Source organism: Lacerta agilis, chromosome 7 (assembly GCF_009819535.1).
Source record: "Lacerta agilis isolate rLacAgi1 chromosome 7, rLacAgi1.pri, whole genome shotgun sequence".
Taxonomy (NCBI): Eukaryota; Metazoa; Chordata; class Lepidosauria; order Squamata; family Lacertidae; genus Lacerta; species Lacerta agilis.
In genome coordinates, this window is record NC_046318.1 from 11,231,318 (window position 1) to 11,255,269 (window position 23,952).

Genomic DNA, 23,952 nt, shown 5'->3' on the forward strand with positions numbered 1-23,952 from the left:
CTATCTGTACTGGTTTCTTCCAGGCATGTCCAGCTCCCTCGTTGACACCCAGAAAATACGCTCTCCCCTCTGCAAACGCCGTCAGGTGACTCCGCAGTGAGCAAGAACAAACAGGGAGGTGAGTAATGACTGAACCAGACCAAGTCAGCAGATAATCGTCAAGTGATTCAGCTCCGCCGCTGCAAGTTCTTACGCAACCACCTTTTCTAGCGCCGGGAGAGCAAAGAATGCGTGGCAGCTGCCAGATCGAAACCCCGAACTATAGTACCGCTCCTGTCCACACATTAACACCCTCTGTTTTTAAGGAGTTGACTTACTCCAGTCCCGGGACAAAGCAATCCATAACATTTGCGAGCGCTCGCAATAATACCGAGGAGTTTGTAAGTGCCTCTTCAGTGCTCAAAGTGCTTTGCACAGATGATCTTCGTAATCTTTACAACCGCTCTTTAAAGGCGGGTCAGTATTACTGTCTCCACCCTGCAGAGGAGGCTGTGGCATGGAGATGATGGCATGCCCAAGGCTACTCGGTGAGCGCGGGTTTGAGGTGAAATATGAGCTTTGTTGCTCATAGTTCGCACTCAGCCTCTACGTTATACCTAATGCCAGATGTACACACAATTTCTCTCACACACATAGGTGGAAATGAACCTTTTGCTATTTCCCCCAGTGAAAGGCCTGTTTCAGCACCACAAGGTAATGAACCCAAAGCTCGGTGGCCCCGTGCTTCAAAGCCCAATATTTCATTTCACTTCAGCCAGGGTGATATAATGGTTAGGATGCTGGATCAGGAGGGACCTGGGTTCAAATCCTGATAAGGCTATGAAGCAGTCTTGCCTACCTCACAGGTTTGTTGCGAGGGCAAAACCAGGGGGTGGAGGGAAAGGGGACACTGTGTGTCGCTCTGAGCTCTTGGGAGGGAAAGTGAGATTTTTAAAAAGCATTAGTACATTAATCAAAAGGAACAGTGATGCGGTGATTGACGCCTTACCGTTAAAGATAGGGCCATGCAGACAAAAGTGAACTTCTTGATATGTGTTGCTGTGACGGTGCTGCTGGTATTCACCAATTTATTGCTGGGGTTATTCTAGGGTGAAAAAGGAGAGAGAGAAAAACAGGCATTAGCCTTCTAGACAAGCGGCAAAAAGCAGCAATGAGGCTGCAATCTGAAACCCACTTTCATGCGGCTAAGATATATTAATTTCAGTGGGGTTTACTTCTGTATAAGCATGCAGAGGGTTGTGGTGTGAATCATAGAAAACAGCTGGTTTCCTGGAGCATCAGCTTTCCTAGGCAATAAACTAGGAGCATCTCATTAGCTGGCTTTTGCCTACAGAATGAATAACGTGGTCCCCAAATGATACTGTGTTCGTAGCACGAAGGAGTGGAGGAAAAACCCGGCTGCAATTCTGATTGTTGCAGATACTGGCCACAATCCAGCGATGCTGCTCTGTCGGTAACTTGCAGAGCTCTACAATTACGGGGAATTTAAATGAAAGGCATCTTATATGCTTGCATTTGCCAGTCCACATCGAGGAACCTACACACGTGCAGGTCTCTGGATCTCAGCTGTGGGCCACATTACAGGCATTTGGCAAGCGACAAGCAAATGAGGCTTGCATTTTCGATATTAAAGTGCAAGCTTGGGTTTTTGCAGTGCCATAAACAATAATACAGACCCAGTAGACTTGTGGTTTGGTTGGTCGTAGTCAAATGGGTACAGCTTCTAAACAGGATTTTTACAAGGGACGGCAAGATATATTTCCATGTCAACAACCACAGTGCACATTGGCTCAGAGTTCATTAACCTGCTCTGTTTGTCCAAAATTTGAACTTCCTAGCTCTTAACGGGAGTTTAAACAAGCAATCCTTGTGGTCAGAAGCAGGAAGATGCTACTGCAGATGCTGATCACACTGCAAGCTTGTTTCTTCTCTTTTCTTTCCTGTTTAAATAAATATATTGCTCCAGGAATACAGCTTGGTACAAGCTGATCCAAATCACTGTGGCAGCTCCTGAGTCATTACATTCCCAATTAGCAAAGGAAACAACCTACAGAAACAGCCCCCGGACACCTGGTTCCTTTTCACTCTAATGATCTGTACACAAGTTAAGGAATTCAATGTTCTCTCCTGCCCGGAGATTCCACGTATCACTATGCAAACATCGAACCCCAGAGCCCACCCTCAATCTACATGTGCAGATGTAGTTTCTGTAAACAGCAAAAAGCAGAATGCAGCTGAAGTCGTGGAATCTTCAACAGGATCTGTCAATGAAGAACTACAGCTAAAAGGCATAGAAGGAGTAAGAAATTTCAAGTGCGCTACTGAAATCTTCCTTACTCACCACTTCCTCGTTCTTCTCATCCAAACAATGAGTCTCATAGATTAGGAAAAAAGAGGGAGCAATGGGTATATAAAGGCTGCATACACAGCATACGTTGAAAAGCACATTGTTCTCCCCAAATAATCTTCTCAGCACCCTTAACAAACTACAGCTCCCAGGATCCTTTGCAGGGATATGTGAAACCCTTTGCTTTAAATGTATGCTCTGGGTCCTGTGAGACACTTCCTTATTGAAAGTTGGCTTTCTGACCCTTAAGCAACCACGGGCATGTTCCTTGCCGATGCCCAAGGAACACAACAGGGGAATCTCAATCGCTCGTGGTTGGCTTATGTAAGTGGAGGTGTTAGCATTCGGGGACATAATGGAGGTATGGAGGCAGGGAGAGATGCATGCCAATCAGGGCATTAAGGACGAAGGAAACAGCTTGGAGCTGGAGAGCAAAGAGTTGAAGGACCACCTCCAACCTGTTCTTCATCCAAACTTCTGCCAGGTTGAGACTAGCGCAATGTTTTTTGGGCTTCCCATGCACAGTGGGACACTGATGCTCCCGATGACATCAAAGAGATTCCTGGGGGATATTCTTAATTAGCACAGGGAACTGGCCGTGCTGAAATTTGATTATGGATAGGTGGTGGGCTCCTGGCATAAACTGGGTGTGTGTCCTGAAATGCCCCACAATTACCGGAAGCTTCTGGAGTTGTACTTTCAGAGCAAGGTAAAGGTAAAAGTAAAGGACCCCTGGAAGGTTAAGTCCAGTCAAAGGTGACTGTGGGGTTGCGGCGCTCATCTCGTTTTCAGGCTGAGGGAGGAGCCTGCGTTTGTCCACAGACAGCTTTCCGGGTCATGTGGCCAGCATGACCAAACCGCTTCTGGCGCAACAGAATTCCAGGATGGAAACGAGAGTGCACGGACACACCGTTTACCTTCCCGCCGCAGCGGTACCTATTTATCTACTTGCGCTGGTGTGCTTTCAAACTGCTAGGTTGGCAGGAGCTGGGACAGAGCAATAGGAGCTCACTCCATTGCGGGAATTCAAACCGCCAACCTTCTGATCGGTAAGCCCAAGAGGCTCAGTGGTTTAGACCACAGCGCCACCTGCGTCCCCACTTTCAGAGCACACATCCAGGGGCTTTCACATCCAAGTAATGTTTCGGTGCCTCATGCAAGCCCAAAATTTGGTGCCCCCTAATGGATCTTCTCAATTATGCATCTTCTGGATTTTCTACCCCCTCGGCTCAGTGCCCTGTGCAGCGGAACCACCTGTGATGACACATGCAAGTCACATCTGTTTGGAGTTGCACACTGCTTCCAGCATGGGGCTGCCCCCTGAATTGTGCTTTCCAACTCCCACTGGCAAGCAGTTCCCTGTGATAATTCTCCCTGCAGAAAGAAGCCAGCTGGAGGACCTCATCTCCTGGCCTTTGCAGAAATCCAACAGGCCCAAGAGATGGAGATGCTGAACTTACAGATAGATAGATGAGTGAACTCATCAACAGTATTCTATAGAATCGAAGAAGTGTAGCATTGCACAGCATAACAGCAACAACAATACTACCTTGAAGTTTCCTAGAAACTAGGAATGTGACTCATTTTCTATACACTTCACACACTTATAAAACTGACACTTGGCAAGGATGCATCTGAAAGAGAAGTGAAGGGTTTGCTCTCATCAAAGAAAACAAGCTCACCTTGTCAAAAGCAGGATAAACAGCTCGAATTTCTGTCAACCAGCCATATGGCATGTGCCCCACTGGATATGTAGCTGTCAGAATTGCCACCGCCTATGGCAGAGGGGGGGGGGAGAGAACATTACAGGAAAGACTCGTTCAAGATTCACATAATCCTATGAGTTATACCAGTAACATTTTAGATGGTCAAGCAAGCAAATGGTTCCTGCACAGTAGAGACAAAAAAACTAGCTTATGAACACACACACTCTCTTGTTTCTTCTTTGTTTATTGTTCCCTTTCCATGATAAAATAATAATGGTCTTGGTATGCCATCTTAAGACTGAATGAAATATGAAGCATTTCCTTCGTATGTGAAAAAATGTTAATAGAGAGGGTTGGTTTATTAAAAAAAGGAATAGGCTGAGCTCTTCTCAGTATTACATGTAGATATTAATCCTAAAACCAGAAGAAAGAGGGAAACTATTTAAGACAATTTTTAGCTCAGCTCTCTGTCTTCACCAAGATTACGTGGTTAACCATGGTTAGCTTCAAACCAAAGTTTTCAACCAGCATCATTAAATGGCTTGCAAAGCCTGGTTAAAGCTATTTGTTTGTTTAAAACACTTCTATACCGCCCTTCACCTAAGCTGGTTCCAAGTGGTTTACACAACTGTGTCACAGAAATGAAACGCGCCAATTAAAAACAAAAGCAAGTAGAGACCTGTTCAGATGTGAGGGGTGGGTGTGTCTGCGGGTGAGTTAAATATGCGAGAAAGGGCGGGGAGAGAGCGCTGTAAGCTCCGCCCCCTCTGGCACATCACTATCCCTGAGGTTAAAGTCCTCCACGAATTTGAGGATGAAGTTCTGAAGCAGGAAGAAGCAATCTCATCCAAAATGGGGTGCTATGCAGTTAGGCCTGTAAAGCGAAGAGGAAGCATTCCCAAATATGAAGCAGTTCCGCCCCTGCTTCAAACCAATGTCCTCAAACTCTAAAAGTGATAATGGTCTTGAACATGAGGGGGCACAGCCTAGCGGTATGGCCACACTGCCCCATACCTGCTTGCTTAAAGGTAAAGATAAAGGGACCCCTGACAGTTAAGTCCAATCACAAACGACTCTGGGGTTGCGGCGCTCATCTCGCTTCACAGGCCGAGGGAGCTGGCATTTATTTGCAGACAGTTTTTCTGGGTCATGTGGGCAGCATGACTAAGCCGCTTCTGCCGAACCAGAGCAGCACACGGAAACGCCGTTTACCTTCCCGCCGGAGTGGTACCTATTTATCTACTTGCACTTTTGGACGTGCTTTTGGGCTGCTAGGTTGGCAGGAGCTGGGACCGAGCAATGGGAGCTCACCCCGTCGTGGGGATTCGAACCGCCAACCTTCTGATCGGCAAGCCCAAGGCTCAGTGGTTTAGACCACAGCGCCACCCGTGTCCCACCTGCTTGCTTACACACAAGCAAAAAGAGCGCCTGCATTGTGCTTAGCAGAAATAATCAACAAAATCTAATTGATTTACAATTGCATTTGCGGTATAATAATGTCTGGAATCTGGCGGCATCTGAGAAAGCAACACACAATTTAGAAGTCTCAAAAGGACCTGAAGACCCAGACAATTACTACCCCGTTAGGTGGAAGTTTATTGCTTATGCTACTGCAAATGATCTGCAAAGGTCTTTGCCTATAAGCAAAGTGTGTAACTAGGACCTCATCACTGTGATTTATTTTTTAAAATGCACTCCTCTATTCATGTTGTTGCACTGTTAATACTAGATGAGTGGCTTTGTAATGTGACACTTAAAACAATTATTATTTGATGAATTCTCCCTAACTGTATGTGTTGTTATGCTCCTGTTTGTTTTATAATTCAATAAATAATTATTTTTAAATGCCCAGAACTTAAAAGCTTGAGAAAAGAGAAAAGAGTTTTGCCTGCTGCTCAAAAGATAGCTGTGTTGGCACTAGGAGAAAAACCATATTTATGAATTAAGGTTCGCAGCACGAATACGGTTGCAGAGCGAACACTGAACAATGGCTAGCCTCAAAAAGTGAGGGGGATTTGCACAGAAGTATGCTCAGGGAGCATGAGCTCATGGCATATTTCCAATTTCCAAACCATGGTTAGAAGATTACATCTGTACTTGGCCAAATCTAAGCCAAATACAACACCTGACCAAAAAATCCAGGAACAAAGTAAAACATGCAAACTCATTATTTTTCATAGAGTTCCTTCTTTTCTCCTCCTGCCAAAATCAAGGGCTACTGGCAGCGCCATGTACAGAAATTTGCAGTACACTCAGCTTGTGTGCTGGCAGGCTTATCCGATTGTTGGCTCTGCCAGCGCTTTCTCTTTCAGTAGTGATGCTTTCAGAAACGGAAGCGAAAAGAACAAACGGACAATAGGCACTAATGAAGTCAGCTATCAGCTGATAGATAATATGAGAAGTATTTGCTTTTGAGTGAATGCATTCTTTGCACTTAGCAACTGAAACCACGTTAAAGTGGTATGCTTAAAATATTAATCGCACAAACATTTCGGGCAGTAACCGGAAAATGTGCAATTAAGTATTTCCAGGTGCTTGAACTCTGAAGTTCAACTACATGATACAATTCTATACACTTCCTCTTATTCTACTTTAAATCACAAGCAGAAATATACATAAAAAGGCCGTCACCTTAATTGTCAGGAAACCCCCCTCCCCACGGCTGGTAGCATCCCAGGAGTGCCTGCAGTACAGGGAACCACCCCCTTTGTGCACCAGTTCGTCATCCCCCTCCTCAGGAGGAAGCGACCATTCCTCCAGTGGGGAGGGGGAATTAGAGGCAGGAAGTCGGCGCAGGGGCTGTGAAGGGATCACAGAGCCTGCGCACCAAGGGGGAAGCGGGGAACAGGGACAGGTTCCCATGCCCCGAGTTCGCAAACAGGAAAGACGTGGAAGGGGGAGGCGGGGGTTCAGGATCCCGTGCCTTTTTTGCTGGACCAGGAACCGGAAGGGTTCATTCCCGGACTCTGCGGAGGGATGAGATGGACGTTTGAACTTTTGCTCCACTGTAAATATCTGCACAATAAAGAACTTAGTTTGTAGAAGTTCTCCGTTCGGCTGATTTCTCATGAGCAACCACTGAACGTCCTTACATTAATGTTTATTAAGTTGTCAGGAATATAATCCTATAATAAGGGTTGTGCATATTCTGCAAGTGTGTGGAATTTACCAGTGAGGGGAAATATACTAAGAATCTGAGCTTCATTTAAAAAAAAAAAAATATTTCCAGCTCATATGGGCTGCAATGATAGGTTTCCAAACATCTGGGCAATAATCTGGTAAAATCTTATCCCCTCCCCTGCATGTACACTCTGCAATATGTGAGCCACTGCAGTATGGTACGATTATACTCATTCGTTTGTTTGCCTGTAAAGTGCCTAAAATTGCGATATGCTGTATAAAAGATTCAACACGATACAGGAGCCTTGCTCACAGCTTGGTCATGTGGGAGGGACCAATAATATTGACTTGCCTGCAGCATTAACACCTTCAGGAGTTTTCGATTTTCATAAAAGAGTCCCGTGCAATTAACCCAGCCCACGTAGTTGTGCTATTCCCGTTTATGCCCATGGGATTGTGCCATATTGAAGCAGCTCCAGTGGTTCAGGTATGCATACAGAGAGGTCTCAGAATTTGGGGAGGAGAGATTTAAAAACAAAAAAAACTGGCCAGGTATTACATCTAAATGTTCCTTGCACAAGCCGAAAGGCACTTACACTTGCACTAGAGGCCAGTGTGCGTTTTCCCTCCACTGACAGTCCGCCATATTTTTAAACATGCCGTTCCCGAAGGTCACTTTACCCTCAGGACCAACATCTCAGAGGGCATTGGGCAGTGTGGCAGGAAGCAGAAGACAGTTCCGTAAGCGCAAGACCACTCACAGTTCTCTGAATCTCGCCCAATAACTTTGCTCACACAAGGCATGAGTCAGCGAAGAATCAGACTCTAAATGAGTCTCTTTGTTTTGCTTTCTGAGTTACCAAATACTCTGTTCAAGATCTGAGAAACCGGGGGGAAACAGTAATGCTCGGCTAATGGCCGAAGAAAATATGGACAGAATTCTGTTTCTCTCTTCCTTCATGTTTTAAAATAATAATTTAAAAATCAGACTCAAATGGCAGTAGTGGGCAGGGCAGAAGAATTGGGTTTCCTTTTTTTCTATCCATGGGGAAAGAGATATGGGGTCCGTGTATTTTGTTCGGTGAAAAATGTCTGGAGGGGGAAGGGTTGAGCAGCTTCGATCCACTTTTACTTCATCCACTCACAACGGCAGTTGGCTGAGGCTGCTTACATTTCTAAAAGAAAAAATGCTGAGGAAAAATAATACAGAAGGTCCATGTAGCATCTAGTTTGGCCCTTAAGTCGTGACAGCGGTGAAAGAAAATGCTATAGTTTCAGAAGCGGTCAGGAAAAGATTCTCAGAGTTAGGAAAAACTCCACGTAAAAGCTTGCAGGTTTCTTTCATATACCCTGAGGACTTTTAACAGCAGCAGAATGAATTCCTAAAGAACCAGACTGGAAAAACAGAGACAGCTGGAGAGGGAACCGGGCCCTCTACTTTTCTGAATAAATACAGGGAAACCAAGGACTCCTACCTCTGTTGCTGCTGAGCTGCCACCCAGATCTCGGGATACGAAGAGGTTGACGATTGGCCGGCTGATTCTCTGAGTAGCCAAAATTAATGCCAAAGGCCACCAGAAACTTAGCATCTTTTTTATTGTAGCATCTCCCTGCGGGCAAGACGAGAAAATACAGTCCTTGTGAATGAGAGCACCTGAATGCAGCCAGCAGAATAGCTAAAGAATCTCCTTTCCAAATGTTGGATATGATATGTGCAAGCAGAAAGAAGAGCAATGAACCACGTAAGCATGCGTATATCACCAGCCAGTAAGTTAAAAGGAAGATATAGAATTTGAGACTACATGATTTGGATTATTGCAGCACTGGGCTTTCAATTCATGAGAAAAAGTGTTCTGGCACCTAACAAAAGTACTATCTGCAACTATGGATTTAAGAAGTGCCATATTTTTAATGTTTTCAAATCCATTCTGATATACACTCCTGCAAGGAAGCATTCTTAAAGGTATGCCGCTTTGAGCGACTCAGAAATGGTCCTGCAACTATCTGTGTATTTCCTTGGCTCTATGCTAATCATGCTGACATCTTAAAATTACAGCACAGAAAGAAATGTCTGTGGTTACAGAAATGGCCAAGAGAAAGGCTATGGCACGAGGATTGCAATCAGCAGAGACAAGGCAGCAACAAAAATACAAATTTATTCTGTATAAAATATCAGGGCATCGTCACAGCTTCCATACATCGAAGGATGTAAGAGAAGTACCGGTAAGTTATTACTTGGCAGCAATTAATTGCCAGTTTGAGTATCTCCTGCCCACCTAGCAGTTCGAAAGCACGTCAAAGTGCAAGTAGATAAATAGGTACCACTCCAGCGGGAAGGTAAACGGCATTTCCGTACGCTGCTCTGGTTCACCAGAAGCGGCTTAGTCATGCTGGCCACATGACCTAGAAGCTGTACACCGGCTCCCTCGGCCAGTAAAGCGAGATGAGCACCGCAACCCCAGAGTCGGACACGACTCAACCTAATGGTCAGGGGTCCCTTTACCTTTAATGAGTATAGCACTGTGGTGGATGTTATCATTAGCACAAAATAATAATAATAATAATAATAATAATAATAATAATAATAATAATAATAATAGGCAGTGTGTTTTTTGGGGTATAAAAGGGGGTGACTGTACTCATTTATAAACTAAGTTTATAACCTTAGCAACCCCTTAGTTGCTAAGGTTATAAACTTAGTTTATAAATGAGTACTGTAAGCCTGTTAAGCAGCAATTAACCTGCAGTAACCATCACTTTCAAAAGCTTCTCCCAGTTGTCTAGCAAATGGAAGAGAGTTGTTTTTCAGCTCTGGTCTTTCATATGATACAAGTGGGTTTGCTTAAGTATATGCAGGCAGATGAGCAAGTAGTTTAAAGTAAACAGGGCCAGTGGTTTTTGGGGGGTTCTATTTTGCAATCCTGGTGTACTGAATGTAATCATATAGCGAGATCGACAAATGCATCAAAACATACCCCCATCTCTGGCCCGCTACTGTCCGGAATGATATCATGTATGTTTCTGTAGTAGCCCAGGCATAAGGTGGTACATCGGACAAGGGCTCCCATGTACAACGACAAGATAGGGATGAGGAGAGGTTCTCTGCACTCCAAATGACTGTGGAGCAAAATGGCTACGAAAACAACCTGTCAAGAGAAAGGGAAAGGGGAGAAAGAAAGAAAGAAAGAAAGAAAGAAAGAAAGAAAGGCTGGTTATGAAAACAAGATTCTGAATTCCGATGTGAAAACTAAATAGACATGGGCAGTCGATCCAAAATGGCGGATGCGGACAACACCCCTCCCGAACGGAGCGAAAAGGTAAGCCTTTACAGCACAAACGCGGCGCCGCGCGGCTCCAGTGCCGGTCTGGAGGAGGCCGTGGGATCGCGCCCACCCACCGAAGATGGCGGCGCGATCCCACGGCCCCCTCCCTCCCTCCCGGAGCCGTGCCACACCGCATTTTAAGACTGCAGTCTTTTTCCCCATAGGAACGCATTAATTAAATTTTAATGCGTTCCTATGGGAAACGGTGCCTCGCAAGACGAAATTTCCGCAAGACGAAGAGTCTTGCGGAACGAATTAATTTCGTCTTGCGAGGCACCACCGTACAATATAATATATAAAGGGTATCTATGATAAGATTGTATTATATGCAGTATGAGGGAATGCAGCACATTCAACAAAGGAGGGCAGGGCTGAAAGGGAGCCCAGGACTCTTATCTGTCTCCCGATCTCTTGCTGATCAGCTGCTGAGCAGGGTCCTTTCAACACCCCCTTTTCTCTTTGTAAAATAAAAAGCGTAGTCCTCTTTTGGCCCCTGGGCAATTCAGCTCCAGGGACCACCATTCGCTCCATAAGACACACAGATATTTCCCCTTACTTTTTAGGAGGAAAAGTGCGTCTTGTGGAGCGAAAAATACAGTAATTTTTTATTTGGACCACAAAGAAAGAAGCTTGACAATTTTCTTTAGGGAACTTTTAAAATGTTCTGAAAGAGAACTCACACCAACATTTTTAAGGGATTCCCATTTCGAAATGCAGTTCACTTGCACTTTTACCACACAAGGATGCTTCTACAACATCTAATTTACCGCACGAAAGTTGACAGAGAAAATTTATCTGCTGTGACTTTTCTATCCAAAAGCAAATTGTGTGAATTGGCTCAGAGGGGAAGGAAGAATGCCAAAATATAGCATAAGCACAAAGACAGTCAAAAGTGGATTTAATAACATCTATTCCGCAGCTGTCTAATGCACAACACATTAATTCATACTGGCTATAATGACATGAGCAGGAAGTAGCTTAGCTAGATCCAGCTACTCAGCAACACAATAATTATTATCATCATCATAAAAAATATACCACTATATTATCGAGAAATGCGACTCAACTCGCAGTAATTGAGATCCATAAGATTTAACATGTCTTTAGTGTCAACTCTTCAGTCCCCATGTCAGCAAGCAGATCTATTTCCACTCCATTTCAAAAGGAAATATATATATCAATATATATAGATAATCTTGCAAACCCAGACTGTTCCAAGTATGGTTATCGTACAGATTTGGCACAGCTCTTTCTGCAGTAGAAATAGCCGTGACATGAATAAATCCTTACCTGAGCAATGACGTCTGAAATGGAGGCACATCCAACCAGAAAACTGTATTTGTGTTTCAGAAGAATACCTGCGTGGGTCCAAGCCTGAAGAGAAGAGAAGAATGGGTGAGAGCCAGTTTAGCACAATCTCAGGCAATGGGTCTTCTCCTGGTTCTCCTCCCCTGGTTCTCCTCCCCCCTGCAACTCCTGGCACACCCTCCAAATCTGCTCCAGAAGGTTGAGGGGCTCTCTGAAGCTGCTTTTGGGAGCCTATGGGGAGTAGGAGAAACTAGAAATATCATTGGGCATGCAGGCAGACATTTGGCTGGTCTGGAAACCTTGCCTTAGTTTAGTAAGGCATGCCACGGCATGTGAACTCTATGTGCAGAGACTTCAATGGAGCTTAAAACCCTGATCACACAGGGTTTTAGCTCCTATGGAGCACGTAGGTTTCTCCTGCTCGGACTTCCACATCTAATGTGCAGCCGGATGCTGTTCCTTTGTGGGCAAAAGCCCTTCATGCTCACAGGTCCAGTTGAAAGATCACAAATATACAATGTTGCACAAAGTGGGAACATGACGACAAAGGATTGCAAACAAGGGGTTGACATGAAAAAGTGCACGTATGCAAAGGGGAAATCTGAAACAGTTACGGTAAAGATTATAAAAATGGCAACAACAATAGAAACAACAAAATAGAAACAACAAAACCAGGTCAGGTGAAACGGCTGGGAGAGAGAAATAGATGTATTTTGACTAGCTGCTTTAATCCCAAACCTGAACTAGCTGAGATTTCAGCAGTTGGAGGTTTTGAATTTGCTTTTTCCCCTCTGAGCAATAAACTATCTCTTTAAAAAAAAAAAAATAGAATTTGTCTTTTAAAAGAAACATTAAGTATCTTACTAACCGCTCACACCTAATAAGCACTTTCCAAAGAAGTGACAGAAATTTTATTTATTTTTTCTAAGATATTTAGAAATGAAATTGAGGCTGTATAGTCAAGAGGCGCAGTTCAGATATCACACTAAACCGTAGTTTAAAATGTGCTGTTCGTGCTGCACAAAAGTTCCTCCCCTGCTCCTGCCGCTGCCATGCCACAGACTAAACAAGCCGCAGTCTGGCTTGTTGTGCCATCCAAACCCGAGCTCATGGCTTGTTTCCTGCAAACAAATCATGAGCGGTAAACCAAGGACAAACTTTGACTACTGTTCATGGTTTCCTTGGAGAGAAACAAACCACAAGCCTGGGTTTGAATGACACAGCAAGCCAGACTCCAGATCGTCTTGTCTGTGGGTAAGGAGCGCCAGGAGAACGTTTGAGCAGCGTGCAACCAGTGTTAGAAACTAGGTGCCAAGAGGCTCATTAAACCAGCGTCACAGTCTCCAAAACGGAATGCCTAGTTGCCATTTTGGGGCCAGACGGCTCAAAAGTTGTATTTTTCAATATGGTTCCTGAAGTTCATTCTGATTGTGCAGATAAAATATAACAGACAGAATTCTACAGGGTGGAGACATCAGGCACCATCTTGGCACCCAGGCATCTTCACTTGCTCTCAAGTGGTCAATAGTAAAGGTAAAGGGACCCCTGACCATTAGGTCCAGTCGCAGATGACTGGGGTTGCGGCACTCATCTCGCTTTACTGGCCGAGGGAGCTGGAATACAGCTTCCGGGTCATGTGGCCAGCATGACTAAGCCGCTTCTGGCGAACCAGAACAGCGCACAGAAATGCCGTTTACCTTCCCACCAGAGCGGTACCTATTTATCTACTTGCACTTGACGTGCTTTCGAACTGCTAGGTTGGCAGGAGCAGGGACCGAGCAACGGGAGCTCACCCCATCGCGGGGATTCAAACCGCTAACCTTCTGATCAGCAAGCCCTAGGCTCTGTGATTTAGACCACAGCGCCACCCGCGTCCCCAAGTGGCCAATAGCCAGGTGCACAATGCACCTGGGACATTTCGGGTTTATATACATATAAACATATATACAGATATACAGTGGTACCTCTGGTTAAGAACTTAATTAGTTCCGGAGGTCCGTTCTTAACCTGAAACTGTACTTAACCTGAAGCACCACTTTAGCTAATGGGGCCTCCCGCTGCTGCTGCACCGCCAGAGCACGATTTCTGTTCTTATCCTGAAGCAAAGTTCTTTACCTGAAGCGTTACCTGAAGCGGAGTATGTAACCTGAAGCGTGTGTAACCTGAGGTACCACTGTACATACATATACATATACATATACATATACTCTAATTTACATTTCAAAATATTCATTTAAACAACCTTAAATCAATTAATTCCCTTCTTCTCCTTCTGTGGTTCATTTTGCATACCACACATCCCTGTGTATTTTACATCAACTAAACCATTCAGTAATCCATTGTTACATCAATCAAAAACTTATTTACAGTTTTAATCTTTATACTACCAGCGTTTTTAAATAAACACTATTTTCAGTAAACATTTTCCAATCTTCTTTAAACGTACATTCTTCTTGTTCTCTTATTCTATATGTTAAATCTGCAAGCTGAGCATATTCCATCAGTTTAAGTTGCCATTATTATTTTTTGACACCTGGGAATTTCCCTCTGAATTATCCCCAACAAAAAGGGACTCTGCTTTTTTGGGAAAGGGACTTTTAAACATTTTTTTTCCAATTCATTAATTATCATTTCCCAATATTCTTTTACCATTTTACAAGCCCACCACATATGATAAAACGTACCCTCAGCCTCATGACATGCGCCTGGGACATTTTGAACGCTGTGTGCACCACCATGCTGCTCGTTCACATTAAACCAGAGTTTGTTTTAAACTATGGTTTAATGTGACGTGCAAACCAGGCATCTAGAAACCGTGAAACCTATGAATCAGAGGTCAGCAAAGTGCTTATATGGGTCCACTACTAGGACAAAACAGGGAACAAGCATCCATTGTGCCATTTCGTCCAAGAGTGAGGATAGTAAACTAAATTGTAGACTCACCATGGCATCCATGAATGGGAACGCTGCCAGATACAGGAAGGCCTTGCGTGTTTTGCTTCCCACCGATTCATCCACATGGTGCAACTTGTTAATTATGTAGTACCCCAAATCACTGTATGCTGCAAAAATAAATATAATCATTTTTTTAAAAAAAATCACATACCTAACGCACCCAGGTCTGTTTTGGGTGGTTCAGCATAAAGAGGGAGAAAAGAGGAGCGGGGAGGAACAACTAACACCACCATCTTGATGGGCTGCTGTCGTAAGCCAATTCAACAATGATTCTAGCAGGTGTACTTAAACCAACTTGCTTTAAATTAAGGTACACCAGCTTCTTCTAGACCAGGCATAGGCAACCTTCGGCTCTCCAGATGTTTCGGACTACAATTCCCATCATCCCTGACCACTGGTCCTGTTAGCTAGGGATCATGGGAGTTGTAGGCCAAAACATCTGGAGAGCCGAAAGTTGCCTATGCCTGTTCTAGACTAAGGCTGAAATCCTAACCCCACTTACCCGAGAGTAACCCCCACTAAATTCAACAGGGTTTTACAGTGCAATCCTTACAATATCTACTCAGAAGTAAGACAAATAGCCTCCTGTGGCAGAATGGGTCCATGCGTCTGGCTGTTCACCAGGTTTGAGCCCATCCAGGGACAGCTGTGAGCGGGATTCCTGCATTGCAAGGGGTTGGACTAGATGAACCTCAGGGTCCCTTCCAACTCCACAATTCTGTAACATAACCTAGCAAAATTAAATGAGTTCACATTAATGCTTTTGTTACGCTGCCCAACCCCTTCCACTCTCTTAATCAAAACAAAATACCAAGAACAAACTTAGTTGGCCTCTAAGGTGCTACTGGAAGGAATTTTTTATTTTATTTTGTTTTGAAAATAAAAAGTGTGCATGCACACGAAAGCTCATACCAAGAAAAAACTTACTTGGTCTCTAAGGTGCTACTGGAAGGACATTTTTATTTTATTTTATTTATTTATTTTGACTATGGCAGACCAACACAGCTGTCTTGTCTTGTCTGCTTGTCTGCTTGTCTGTCTGTCTGTCTGTCTGTCTCTCTCTCTCTCTCTCTCTCTCTCTCACACACACACACACTTTTTTTAAATAGAAACCTTGCTTGCTTTAGTCTTTACAAAAAAATCACTCTTTCCCCAACCTCAGCTCCCAAATCTGGCCTCACATCTAGCTCCTGGGTAATTAAAAGCACCAAACTAGGACTAAAATGTACCTAACAAGCAATAGTTTGCAAGTCAATGTATTTTTCAATATGCTGCTATGCACTGAGAAATTTTAGAGGTATTTAATGGATACCAAAACTCACACAAGCCCTGCACTAGAATGTAGAAAGTTACAATATTATACTGTACACATTTTTAAAACACACACACACACACAACCTTTTCCTACGTAACTCTGGCAACTGCTGACAAGCACCATGAAGGAGGATAAATTGTGACTCAGTCGGTGAGTCAGAAACGATTACCTGGGGTTGCCATGTTGCTACTAGCACCCCTGAATGTCTTCTAGGTGACTGCTTGCCAAGTTCCATCACAGACCCCTCCTACTCCTCTGACGTTTTCCACGGATTACCCTGGGGCCAGCTCTTTCACTCTGTGCCACGAGAGAGACAGAGGCTGTCCCTTCGTGAATCCACTGGCACGCCCAGAGGACTTGGGGAAGTTAAGTAGCGGGATCTTTCTCTCGTTTTTTTTTTTTTTTTTTGCCAGAATTTGCAAGCACATCACACAAAAGCGAGCCAATTACTAATTTCGTGCTACGGGAGCGACAATACGAATTGCACATCCCGGCAAAAATGCGAAACAGCTCGCTCAGTCCTTCCTCTGGAACTCAGGGGAGGGCAGGAATAGCTTGCTTAAGTTGTGCACTTAAAAAAGACCTCCAAAATTGCAAAAGCGATTATCCCAGCTTCCGAGATCATTCAAATCCTGCTGCACGTGAAAGGCTGACAGCTCCTCTAAATCCTCTATATATGCCAGAAGACTTTTGGGAGCAAGGAATCAAATATAATGGTTGCCTAATAACAGCCAACTAAAATCTATGGACGCCTGACCGTTGCAATATAAAGTCATTAGCTGTGAATACTCCCTCTGAAATATTTGAAAACAGCAGCTTTATGAGAGCAGACTTCATCTGTGAGCAGGGACATTCTTATATGTGGTACCCAAACAACAAATGGTTTGTGAGATTTGCCTGCGAAAACCTCTTTTCCTTTTAGTATTTCATACCATAGTGCAAAGTTGAGGCTCTCACTAAAGGATCAGTTTCGGAGTGACAAAACCAGAAAAGTAAAAAAAAAAAAAATGGACTGGATGCTTCTGTGAAAATACAGTGTAAAGTCCAAGTGGATAAATCTACAAGGCCTGAATAACCAACACACCTGGAGGAGGAGGGGGACACACCTGGGTTTACTTTGTTACACCAGGTGAAAATCCTTCATTCTTAAACTGTCTCAGATGGTTTCAGTGGTTGGTACAATTCACTCATTACCGCAGCATTATGTTGCTATTCTTATTCTGGTATTTTCACCCTTGTTTAATTATCACACCACTGGGGTGAGCTGTGCATAGGAAATAGATAAACCTTTTTTTCATTCAACATTTGATCATCAACTCTAAGCAAAAGTCTTGGAAGTTTGTCAAGATTCATTTTGTTCGTAAAACGCATTTGTGAGCTGGAAGAAAAAGAGGTCCCAGCCTGAGACTTGGGAGGATTACATTTAATACCATTTACATCATGAAAAGAAAGTCTTCCTTGAATAGGCTGTTATTATTTACTTTCAAAGACGTTATCAGGTAACTGAACGCTGGCCAAATATAATGCCAGGTCTCAAGTGATTCTGGAGAGAGCCTGCATTTTCTAGCCATGCTGTAAATAAAACAGATGAAAACGTCTAAAATTGAAAGCTAGCACATCACGGCTGCTCACAGCCTCAGGGCGTCAATAGCTAATGGTTCTTGAACTCAGCTAATTTGAGGAAATATATTGTGTCCAGAGGCATGTTAGTGCCTCATTAAACTCACTGTAACTCTTACAACTTTTAATGCTGCAATGCAACACCCACGTGCCTGAGAGTAAGTCCTACTGAACTCCGTAGGATTTACTTCTGAGCAGGCATATATAGGATTGCACTGTAAGGTACATTAATGCAAGACAGTGCAATGTACGGAGATGTGAAAAGCACCTACTGCTTTTCCCAGAGTTAAAGGTAAAGGTAAAGGGACCCCTGACCATCAGGTCCAGTCGTGTCCGACTCTGGGGTTGCGGCGCTCATCTCGCTTTATAGGCCAAGGGAGCCGGCGTTTGTCCGCAGACAGCTTCCGGGTCATGTGGCCAGCATGACAAAGCCGCTTCTGGCGAACCAGAGCAGCGCACGGAAACGCCGTTTACCTTCCCGCTGGAGCGGTCCCTATTTATCTACTTGCACTTTGATGTGCTTTCGAACTGCTAGGTGGGCAGGAGCTGGGACCGAGCAACGGGAGCTCACCCCGTGGCAGGGATTCGAACCGCCGACCTTCTGATCAGCAAGCCCTAGACTCTGTGGTTTAACCCACAGCGCCACCTGGGTCCCAGAGTTACTTAGCACCAATAATACACTCTGCTCTGCCGTGCAGGGCCTTACATTTGAGAACTCTATCATTATGCAAAGACAAGGCTTACAGAGAGGGGGAAGGTATTAGTATACTCATTTTAATCACACGTTAAGTAGCTTGTATCACTCCGAAAAGAGGATAAAGACAGAGAATCCCATTGTGCACAACTTCATCTAGCCTGCAGTGAATTTATTTGTTTTAAACATTTCCATCCCACCTATTTTCTCTGAAGACAGCGAACAAGAAGTAACAAAAACAGAACGTAATCCCTTAAAAGCCCCAATATATATTCAAATTAACAGGCTAACAATATTCAACCTGTTCCGACGGACGCCAGCGGCACACAAATAGCACAGCATGGTTTTCATAACTGGTGAAAACGACATAACTAAGCAAAGGCCTTTTAAAAAAGGCCAGGTCTTCAAAATCAGGGTTGTAAACTGAGCCGGGAGCCTTCACAAGTAGAGGAGGTTCCTTGCTTAAAGCCAAAACAAAATAAAATATTATTATTTTTTAAATTCCTTCCAGTAGCACCTTAGAGACCAACTAAGTTTGTTCTTGGTATGAGCTTTCGTGTGCATGCACACTTCTTCAGATGTATGCACACGAAAGCTCATACCAAGAACAAACTTAGTTGGTCTCTAAGCTGCTACTAGAAGGGAATTTTTTTTTAAAAAAATTATTATTTATTTTTTTGACTATGGCAGACCAACACGGCTTTGCTTAAAGCCATTCACCTTCAGACTTGTGGGGGGACTCTAACCTGGGTAAAAAAATGATGCAGTGGCCGGGAAAGAGCTCCCGCACATTTGTATGAATCATAAGCACTTAAGAACAGCTCTGCCACACCAGGCCAGTGGCCCATCCGAGTCCAGAATCTTGTTCTTACAGCATCCAACCAGATGCCACGGAAATCCTTTGTTCCAGCGGTGGGTGGGAGCAGGTGCAAATGTGGTCAGCGCAAATATTAAACTGGAAAGAGCGTTGCACAGGTGGCTACACTGCAGATCAGCAAAAAACAGAGGTTTCGAGAAACACACACATACACACACACACACACACACACACACACACCAACAAGACACATTCCCCTGTAGCAAGGCTACCCTGGGGAATGTGGAACAGGTTTGGTGAGCGCTGTGGCCTGGTGTAGCTGGGGAGCACATGACTTAGAGAAGACCCACAGAGAGGGGCATGAAGGGCAGGAATCAATCCCTAAACATGGGGTTCCCCACTCCTAGTCAAGGCAGAGAAGTCTAGCCACAAAACGTCTCCCCAGTTCCTTCAAGAAATATGCACATAAGCAGACCGGGTTTTAGGATGTGGAGGAGAAATGGATTAACCAGCCGTATAAGCAAAAAAAAAAAAAAGTATTGTTCCCTCAGCAAATGGAATGAAGGCTTACCTATTAAGGTGTGAAACACAGCGGCCACAGCACCAGCTACAACCATACACAACACTGCTTTGGTTCTGTCTCTCTTGCTGTTGACAAAAACCAGCCCCACGTTCTTGAAGTCGCTCATTGGGCCCGTGAAGAACTTCATGAGGGAGTAGGCCAACCCATAGCTGGCCAGCATCTCCACAGCATCTTCCTTAACAGCTGCGATACCTCTGTTCAAGGCCTGAAGGGAAAGCAAAGCAAACGAGATACAAAGGTTTAAGATGTGCCAAGCCAACTCCAGACAGCAGAACGTGATAGCCAAATTATTCTCTGTCTTGCTAGAGAAATCACAAACAGACCGCAACAAATCAGATAACTGGGATAAAGAGCTCTGTTGAGGGGGCTCGTTGAAAGAGGGATGTCTTCAGCAGGCACCGAGAAGATGACAGAAAAAGTGGGAGGGTGTTCCAAAGGACGGGGGGCACCACACTAAAGGCCCAATTTCAAAATGGTGCAAAACAGATCTTCAGGCAGGATGGTATCTGTGATATCCCCTCTCCTGTGCAACACTGTGATTGTTTGAGTATGTACGGTAGGGGATGAGATGATATTTTAAGGTATCCTGGTCCCAAGCTGTATAAGGCTTCGTTCACCAATTCCATCGCCTTGAACCTAGCCTAGTAACAGATAGGCAGCCAGCACAATTCTTTCAGTGGGGGTGTAACTGGTGAGCTACAGCTTCTGGGTTAGCCTCAGGGGAAGCCCCACACAGAGTGGGCTTTAGCTGTTGACAAACAGATCACACTTTTGATGGGATGTACATTCCCATATGGCGTTACTAAGATCTGGCTAAAGCTAAATTAGGACCCAAACATTTGCACGTACTAAATAACACCCAGATTCATGCTATCCTATCAAGCGGTCAACCTTTCTCTGCGTCAAAACTCAAATGCCCAGAACCTTTTATTTGTTTGTGTCCCCCCCCCTTAACCCTGCTTTGAACATTTTCCTGCTCAACAAAATTGATGGGGATTAATATAATACAGGTGCACTGCATCTGTGCTGTGTATCGATTTCTATCTTGTGCTAATCTCTCCCCACATTTTAACTAATTGCTTTAATTGTTCAAATACATTAAACTTTGACTTCACCCCCAAAGGCGCATTCCTCCATTGTCTCCTGAGTCATGTTTTATTCTATTTTGTAAACTTAAAGCGAGGATATAAAATAAATGATCATTTAATCATTCAGCCACTAATGAATGGATACCATGAGTTTTTCTTCCCTTACGTTTTCTAGTCAGTAGGAGGATCCCTGGTAGCTAGTTTCCAAGAAAGAAGTATTTAGGCTGAAAACCTATTTTCACTTGCTTGTAAGTAAGTCCTACTGAACTCAAGGGGGCTTATTTCTGAGCCGATATGTATAGGGTTACACCGTGACAGCACTTTTTTCTGCTCTGTGTCCTAACATTCCTCTTGACATTTACTAACAAAACTGTGTATCTTTATATGCTCACTTTACCGGGACATATATTCCCATCCTGTCTGCAATTTGATTCCGTGTCAAAGCCTACACGCAGAGAAAAGGGATTTTACCACCAACAGGATGGCAGCCTGACGCTGCATCCGAGATAGTCCTTTCAGACTCCAATTGCCTAAACAGAAGAATGATTTAAGAAGTCTACAGCGGAGAGGATCTCAGGAAAATTACCATCTAATAACTGTGTTTTTGCCAACAGCCACAAGAGCAGTGTCACCGTACAGAGAAGGAGAAAACTCATGATGTAATGGAAGAAAGAAGCAAGCGCAATTTGGCCATGACTGTACAAAGAAGCACTCCAGCAGAGACAGCGCTTCTTTCACCTCTGGCTGCCCTGGTTTTCCCAAAAAAAAGTTAGCCTGCAAGCTCAAGGCTGTAGCATGCAGCAACTTCCAAGAAGGCAGGAGAATGTCAGAGTACCTTTTCTACTAGGAAACACTAAAAAGTACAGTATTTTTCCGTGTATAAGACGAGGTTTTTTTGACCCCAAAACAAGGTTATCAATTTTGGGGCGTCTTATACATGCAGGTGGTGCTGTGGGTTAAACTACAGAGCCTAGGGCTTGCCGATCAGGTTGGCGGTTCGAATCCCCGCGGCGGGGTGAGCTCCTGTTGCTCGGTCCCTGCTCCTGCCAACCTAGCAGTTCGAAAGCACGTCAAAGTGCAAGTAGATAAATAGGGACCACTCCGGTGAGAAGGTAAACGGTGTTTCCGGCTTAGTCATGCTGGCCACATGACCCGGAAGCTGTACGCCGGCTCTCTCGACCAATAAAGCGAGATGAGAACTGCAACCCCAGAGTCGTCCATGACTGGACCTAATGGTCAGGAGTCCCTTTACCTTTACCTATACACGGGTAGTGTCATTGTGGGATGGGCAAATGGTTTTAGCCGAAAGCCAGAGATTGTCAGCGGCGACTGGTGGCTGCAGCAACGGCTGCTGTCTATTGGCTGCCGCTGCCACCAATCAGGAAGCTGCTGGCGGTGAGCGAGCAGACGGTAGGTGGTCTTGTTGATGCAAGCGGTTGTGTGCGGCGGTTCGTCGGGTGAGTGATTTTCGCCATCCCCCCCCCCAAAAAAAATAGGTCAACAACTCTGGGCAATCGTGCCCCCCCCCCCAAAAAAAAGCTTAACAAGCCTTGGCAATCTCTCCCCATTTTCTAAATAGGGGGTGTGTTACACACGGGAAAATACAGTACTTACAGAAAAGGTATGGGGGTGGGGAGATATGACTGAGGTTCAGAAACTTTCGGGTGGTGGGTACAATTTTTTCTCTCCCCCTTCCCCCGAGAGGTACACATTTAAACAGAATGGCTCGGGTATAGTCAAAACTATCTATTTTGAGTGTGGGTCCATTTTATTCATAAATGTGCTCCATTTTATTCATAAATGTGCTCCATCCAAGTGTCTGTATCAGTCCATGGGCATTATTATTATTATTGTTGTTAGTATTTTGCCTCCAAAAGAATTCATACCTAAATTCTTATTTAAATACATATTTTATCTCCATGTATGCATTTCAAAAGGCATTTCATCCTAAAACATGCATTTTAACACTATTTTGAGCCAACAACTGTACAGTATTACCAAATTATGAGAAACACAAAGCTCATACCAAGAACAAACTTAGTTAGGCTCTAAGGTGCTACTGGAAGGATTTTTTTTTTTGTCCTGAAGGGTAATTATGTTCTGATTTGCATATTTAATCTGGGAGGTGTATTGAGTCAATTTGCAACTGAAGTCATTCCTTGAGCGTCTATGGACAGGTGTTAAGTGTTTAGTCACTCTGCAAAAAAACAACAACCCTAACTTATGGAATTCACTGCTACAGCAGGTGCCAATGGGCCACTATCATAAATAGATTTAAAAATGGTTGCTAGCCATGTTGACTGAACACAACCACCCTGTTCAGAGGCAGCATATAAGCCTTGCTTATAAGCTCCCCAGAATTATCTGTGTGGCTGCAGGGAATCAATGTACTGCTCTAGATGAATCCTTGGTCTGGTCTGCCAGAGCTCTTCTTTTACTAAAAACTCGTAGTGAGAGAACGTCTCACTCCAGTTGTTCCACTAAGAAGGAATAGCTGACTGGTTGAATCACTGGAGAGCTGGCGCTGTACAAACAATGACATCATGCAAAGGGTGGAATCCCCATGGATGACCACTGCAAAAAAGGGGGGAAAGGAAAGGGAGGGGGAAGCTAAGCTCTTCTGTGAAGGTTGGTTGTCGAGCTTAATTAACTTCCTCCAGACAAACCAAATGTTTCGACTAATTGGCTCAGCCTTTCCCTTTTTTAAAGCCAAAGAAGAAGAGCTAATGAATCCGGGTGTTCAAATGTTCCCTGTTATGCTTTCAGGCTATAAAAATCAGTGCCAGTATCAGAAACTCAAATATGTAAGCTAGGCGCCAAATGGCTCCTTAAACCATGGTCACAGTCGCCAAAACAGAATGTCTAGTTGCTATTTTGTGGCAAGGTGGCTCTATAAAGTTTTATTTTTTCAAATGATAGGACCGGACTGCGATTAATTCTCAGTTAAAAATCTGGCTAGTTCAGAGGACAACCTTGAGCTAGGTTACGAGGTTTGAGAAGTTAAAGAAAAAAAAGTTCGGCCTGTTTTTGCCGTTTTTTTCTCAATGGTAATACGGACCATTCATAACGTAGAGAT

The 23,952-nt window shown here is 44.1% G+C and overlaps 1 protein-coding gene across 1 annotated transcript in view; it reads right to left on the reverse strand.

Annotated features, from left to right (window-relative positions):
• The window catches only part of ANKH (ANKH inorganic pyrophosphate transport regulator), a 123,782-nt gene that overhangs the window by 21,099 nt on the left and 78,731 nt on the right, over positions 1-23,952 (reverse strand). The window contains exons 2-8 of the mRNA XM_033154377.1: positions 19,777-19,993; positions 14,748-14,866; positions 11,787-11,870; positions 10,149-10,319; positions 8,649-8,783; positions 4,030-4,122; positions 989-1,084 (exon numbers count right to left, since the gene is read on the reverse strand). Of these exons, the coding sequence (XP_033010268.1) occupies positions 989-1,084; positions 4,030-4,122; positions 8,649-8,783; positions 10,149-10,319; positions 11,787-11,870; positions 14,748-14,866; positions 19,777-19,993 (915 nt within the window). The remainder of the gene's footprint in view (positions 1-988; positions 1,085-4,029; positions 4,123-8,648; positions 8,784-10,148; positions 10,320-11,786; positions 11,871-14,747; positions 14,867-19,776; positions 19,994-23,952) is intronic.